General features: G+C 64.6%; 3 protein-coding genes across 3 annotated transcripts; 1 reads left to right on the top strand and 2 right to left on the bottom strand.

Moving 5' to 3' along the window:
• EMIHUDRAFT_76157 (hypothetical protein) lies at positions 1-538 on the bottom strand (the record flags this gene model as incomplete). The annotated part of the gene is made up of 1 exon (XM_005768191.2): positions 1-538. A coding segment is annotated over one exon (538 nt), but the record flags the coding sequence as incomplete, so codon positions are not given.
• Positions 539-3,092: 2,554 nt separating this feature from the next.
• Positions 3,093-3,855, top strand: EMIHUDRAFT_370565 (hypothetical protein). The gene has a single exon (XM_005768190.1). It carries the CDS (start codon positions 3,131-3,133, stop codon positions 3,647-3,649), a length of 519 nt encoding a protein of 172 aa, XP_005768247.1. The 5' UTR covers positions 3,093-3,130; the 3' UTR covers positions 3,650-3,855.
• Positions 3,856-4,248: 393 nt separating this feature from the next.
• On the bottom strand, positions 4,249-5,088 carry EMIHUDRAFT_245583 (hypothetical protein; the record flags this gene model as incomplete). The annotated part of the gene is made up of 1 exon (XM_005768189.1): positions 4,249-5,088. One exon carries the CDS (start codon positions 5,086-5,088, stop codon positions 4,249-4,251), a length of 840 nt encoding a protein of 279 aa, XP_005768246.1.
• Between the last annotated feature and the right edge of the window lie 521 nt (positions 5,089-5,609).

The raw sequence follows: 5,609 nt of genomic DNA, 5'->3' as shown, positions 1-5,609 counted from the left end.
CGACGTCGGCGTGCGCACCAATCTTGCGGAGCAAGTCGACCGCTTTCTGGGTCTTGGCGGTCGACTCGACAGAGGCGTCGACGACAAGGGGGCACTCGGGCGTGTCCTCGACGCGGTGGCCGCGCGCCATCACGAGCGGCGTCACGCCCGACGCCGCGATCGCAGAGCACGCGGCGTACCGCTTCTGCGTCACGTTGATCTTCGCGTGCCACTTGCGCCACGTCTTGGTGGGCGCGAACATGCGACCGCCGCGGCACATGTTGCCGTACGCGCCCTGGCCCGAGCGGTGCGTGCCGCCGCCCTGCACGCGCGGGATGCGCGACACGGCGCGCCCGGTGCCCCACGAGGACGCCGCGCACGACTTGCCGGCGTACTTGTTGACGGAGTACGGCTGCCTCTTGTTCTTGGAGAGGGCGACCGTCACCTGGTGGACGACATCCGGCCGCACGGGGGCGAGGAAGACGCCGGGAAGCGCGACGCTCGAGCTGCCGGCCGCGCCGTCCGCGCCGTAAACAGTGACTGTGGGCCTCGAAGCCATTGTGCGCGAGGGTACGGGAACCAAGCAAAAAAATGGCGAAGCCCCTCGTCGTGTGAGAGTGCGTGTCGTGTAAGCCGAGAGAACAAGGGAACGGCAGGCGGCGGCGGCGCAGGACGAGGCGGAAGAGAATGACGCGACGGAGGAAGTGACAAGGGAGAGAACGACGAGAATGGGACGGCCGCGAGGTGGCATGAAGGTTGCAGCGAGAATCGGCGAGAGACTGCGAAAAGAGATAGGAAGAGGCAGACTCCCTAGGGTGGGCGACGGCTAGCGCATCACACTCCTCTCCTTAAAATCCCTGTGTGGTGGCGGCGTGCCGTTCTCCCATCCCTCCCTTGGGTTGTCTGCGGCCATGCTATCACGCCTTGCGACATCCTTTCGGCGCTGCTGACTGTGCCATGCTGCTCAATTGACCGCCTGCATAGCTCGCGGCCTTAGTCTTTGGCATTCAGTGACGACCTGATCGTACGGCCAGTAGGAAGGTGTCCTTCCAGCGCGTGCACGCTTCTGACGCAATGCGCGTCACAAACTGCCTCGGATTGGCTGCTGGCACTCTCGAGGCTATGCCTACACAGCCTCGCGCGCATGGGCAGTCAAGAGGGACCATGCACCTTCTCAGGACAGCGCCGGTGCCTCTCTCTTGGACCGGCAAACGTGGTGGTCTCGTGTCACCGATGTGGGACCAGTGCGGCATCGCGCCATCGACAGCTCTGAACTGCGCCTCACCACTGACCGGGAAGGCCGCCAAGTGGGTCAGCACCGGTCGCACATTGTGGCAGCAGTCAGCAGCGCATGTCTGATAGCTAGAGCAGCAGCGTCAGGGTCGCAGGGTCGGATCGTGTCAAGCCTCTCGCCCGGCCGGCCGTGTGCAGATACGTCGGCCTGTCTGCTGTCTGGAGTGATCTGTCGGCGGTCAGTACGACCGATCAGGTCGGAGTTTTCTGATGGTTGGAGGGTCTATCTGTATGTACTCCTCGAGATCTCTCCAAATCTGCCCTCTGATTAACCTAGCTTAATCGGGAAGTCGGTGCTAGTAGAGACTAGTAGAGCCGGAGCCCCGTTTCCGCACTGCTGCGCGGCGCACGGTGCCTCCGGGGGCCCCCGCCTCCCCCCAGAGGTGCGACCGCTAGACGGCGGTCTCCGCCGGCCCCAAGGCTGCCCAGCCCCAGTACCACACCGGCCACGTACACCGTGGCGCTGGAGTCGGTCAGTGAGGCACTAGACGGGCTACGGAACCATGCGCGCGCCGGCCGGACAGGCTGCGCGTAGGGGCCGCGCCGCCTCGATTTCGCACCTCCGCTCCGCGGCCGACTGAGGGGCCAGCTCGCCCGGCGACAAGCCCAGCCATCGCCCAGCGCCCCGTATCGACGGGGGCCACGCAAAAAACCCGCACCTACGACTAGGGTGAGTCCGTGAGGGCGTCGGTGTCGGCCGCGGGCGGGCTGCGAGGAGGGCGCGGGGGGGAGCATGGGAGATGCTCCACCGCTCGACGAAGACGCGCCCGACGAAGCCCTGCTTGCGGAGGATGGTCGATCCTCACCTACTAGCGTCGGGCGTGTGCGAAAAAGAGCGCAAATCGGAGCTCAACTCGCGCGCGGCTGGGAAAGGGGTGTGGCACCCCTCCGAAGGCGCCTCGCGAGGAGCTGCTGCTGCCTCCAAACGCGCTCGGGCAGCACGTCGGCGCGCCTGCGGGGTTGGGGAGGTGAAACTATGCTTGCTGGCACGCGCATCCCGCACCTCCCCCACGCCCGCGCGCACCATGCCGCCGTCCCACCTCACAGCCAAGCGCGATCGCCGTCGCACGCGGCGACGCCGAGCGGTGGCCTCGCAGACGACGAGCGCGATGAGGCCGCCGCGCCGCCGGGGTGGCCGGCGCGTGCCAGCCGCTGGCCCGTCCAGCGTGGCGGGGTCGGCTCGCCCATCCTGGCCCGCGCGCTAGCCGACGCGAGAAGATCGCGCGAGAAGGCAAAATGTGGCAAAATCGCCCTGTTTTCCCACCCTTCACGGCGACTTCACGTCGGAACGAGTCGGATCGACGACTCGCCGCCTGCACCAGCGTGTGCGCCTCGCAATTCTATACAGAATCGATACTTGGTACGTCCTCTCAATCGCTCGTGGAGAGGAGCTACGGCCATTCTCCACTTGTGTTTGACGACGTCAAACAGTGTTTGACGTCGTCAAACACGATCGAGTAACCGATAAGAGCCACATACATTACACTAAACATACATACACTGAGAAGACCAAGATCCTGCTACAGGGGGCAATTCTGCTGTGGAGAGCTACTGTAACCCATGCCTCGGGATTGGGGGCGCTTTTGGTCCAATTCTTTCACGAGGCGACCCCAGGCAACCGTGGATCTAGGTAAAGAAAGAAAGAAAGAAGACAGAGCCCCAAGGGAGGGATGGGAGGACGGCACGCCGCCACCACACAGGGATTTTAAGGAGCAGGTAAAGAAAGAAAGAAAGAAAACGGACAACCCAAGGGAGGGATGGGAGGACGGCACGCGGTAGGTTGCGGCCCGCGGAATTCTTTCCGACGGCCTGCTGGCCTTGCGCCGCCACGCCAGCCAAGGCGGCTCGAAGCCAACTTATGAAGGCAGTCCGCTCCGCCACCCGCTCGCGCAAGAAGTACGAGCACGTCGAGCTCACGCCGCTGCGAGACTCGGAGGTGGAGGACGAGCGCGAGTCGAGCGTGACGCAGCAGTGGCTCGAGTATGCGTGGCGAAAGTTGCTGGCTCTGCTGTGGATCCTCGTGGCGCTCGCGCTCGCCGTCTACCTGCAGCTGCCCGACATTGTCCTGACGGGTGCGACGCGCGACAAGCCTCACCGGCAGATGAATGGCTTCCTCTTCAACGTGGCGCTGGCCTGCTTCGGCGGATGGGGCTGCATCGCAGCGTACCTCATCGTCTGGGTCAAGTACGTCCAGAAGGACACACGCGAATGGGAGGAGGTATCGCCGCGAGCCATCCCGATCGCCACAATCCTGGCCGTCCTCTCGCTCTTCTCCTTTTGCGGCGCCTTTTGGCCCCTCTGGGGCTTCCTCTCCGTTCCCATCGTCTTCATGCTGTTCCTGGGCGTCCTAAACACCGCACACTTTGTGCCGATCTAGCACCTGGCCGCTCGAGGAGTCAGACCCAGCCCTTCATTTGAGCGAACGCCCCGGGCGCCGGTACTCTTTTGGTCGCCTCATCCTCGTCTCGCCTCGTCGTGCTGGCCCGCGGGACGCGGGGCGGGAGCGGGCCGCCAGCGGGGACCGCGGACCGGGCCGGCGGCGCGATTCTCAAAGCGCAGTTTTCAGCATATTCCCGAAATAGCAGCGAGAGAAGACCTACGCTCATACGAAAAGGAGCCGAACGAATGCATCTCGAGGTTGGTGGCCGGCTCTCTTGTAGAGAGGTATGCGTATCCATGGGAGCCGCTGGCAGTGGGTGCACCGCCACCGCCGCACCGGACCGAGCCGCCGGACCGCGCTCGGCGCTGCCCGCTGGGCGCGCCGCGCGGGAGCAGTGTGATCATGTGCATACACATCTCTCCCAGTCAAAACGCAGCCGGTCATGCAAAACGGGCCTTGAGTGTGACCGAAACGCGTACGCACCGGCACATTGTCGGCCGATGCGCGGCTCGCCGCCCACCCCACGCGGTCCCTAGGTGTTATGTAGCATAAACACGCCGTCCGTGCAGGGCTCCTAGGCCATCACTAGGTCAGCTCTACGCGGCTAGCGCCTTGCGACGCCGCTTTCCCGACGCAGCCTCCTCGCCGCTCGCACGTCCCTGGGAGGGCGCCCGCTGCCGCTTGGGCGTCGCCTTTGGCGGCTCCTTGCTCGGCGTTGCCCTCGGCGTTGCCTTGCTCGGCGTTGTCCCAGCTGCCCTCCTCCTCTCAGGCTTTGCGGACGCCGGGCTGCGCCTCTCGCCGACCTTCTTCCTCCCCGCGCCTTCGCCGAGACCAAGCAAGCGCGCCGCGACCCGGTGCACCGGCCTGCCGATCTCCGCGCCCTCCTCGCTCTGAAGCCGCCACTCGCCGAGGCTGCTCGCAACGACGCGGCAGGAATACGCCAACGAGTAGCATTGCTGCAGCCACTCGAGTGCGCGCGCCGGCTTCTCGAGCATCTCGGCGCGGCCGTTGGCCGTGCAGAAGAGCGCGGTGAGCTCACTCAGCTCCGAGGCCCCGGCGTGGTGCGCGGCAAAGCGCTCCAGCACCAGAAGAGGGTCGAGCAGCAACGCGGCCCGCTGGCACACAAACGAGCAGCGGCGCAGCCGCATCGTGAGCCCAGACGGGTCGAGGTCCCACTGCGAGACGAAGCGGAGCTCCGACTCCGAGCCCACCGCCTCGCCCGTCAACGCGCAGGCCTGCTGCCCGCGGCGGGCCCGCACGAGGACGTCGGCGAGCGCGGCGCGCTCCTCTGCGCCGTTCGCGCCGCAGAGCGCGGCGAGCGCGGTGCCGCGCTCGCGGTCGTCGTAGCCATCCGGAATGACGGAGGGGCACAGCGTCGGGCAGCGTGCCCGAAGCTCGGAGAGCATCGCGCGAAGCCCGGCGACGTGGTCCGCCATATGAGTGTGACCGGGCAGCGAAATGAAGAATTTAGACAAAACGAAATGAAGAAAAACATCAGAGTGCTCCCAAGAGGCGCTCGGACACACTTGAACGAAACGGATGCGCCTGGAAAAAATCGCCACGACAAGTCTGTGTCCTGTCCTTCGCCCACCTTCTATTTATTTATCTTGTGAGCCTGTTTGTGAGAGCCCAGCTTCGGCTGAGGGCTAACAAGCTGCCGAGCCCAAATCTCTGTGAGAGTCGTGATTTCTTCTGTTTGTGTCTGTGTGATAGATAGATAGATAGATAGGAAGGCGAAACACAGATCACAGTCCGACCAACGACTGGGACACCAACGCGGTATGATGGGTGGACGCGGGACACGCCTCCTGACACTCTTCATTCTCCCTCCTTCGTCTCCTTCCTGCCCGGAGACTTCCTTCCCGGCACCCTCCACTTCCCTTCGCTCGCTCCTCCTCTGTCCTACCCTCCCGCGTTCTTTTGTTCCTCTGTGACTCTTCTCCCGTCATATTCATCT

The sequence above is a fragment of the Emiliania huxleyi genome, assembly GCF_000372725.1.
Source record: "Emiliania huxleyi CCMP1516 unplaced genomic scaffold EMIHUscaffold_466, whole genome shotgun sequence".
NCBI lineage: Eukaryota > Haptophyta > Isochrysidales > Noelaerhabdaceae > Emiliania > Emiliania huxleyi.
Note: the sequence above shows the minus strand (reverse complement) of the source record. Positions and strands in the feature narration are given on the sequence as shown.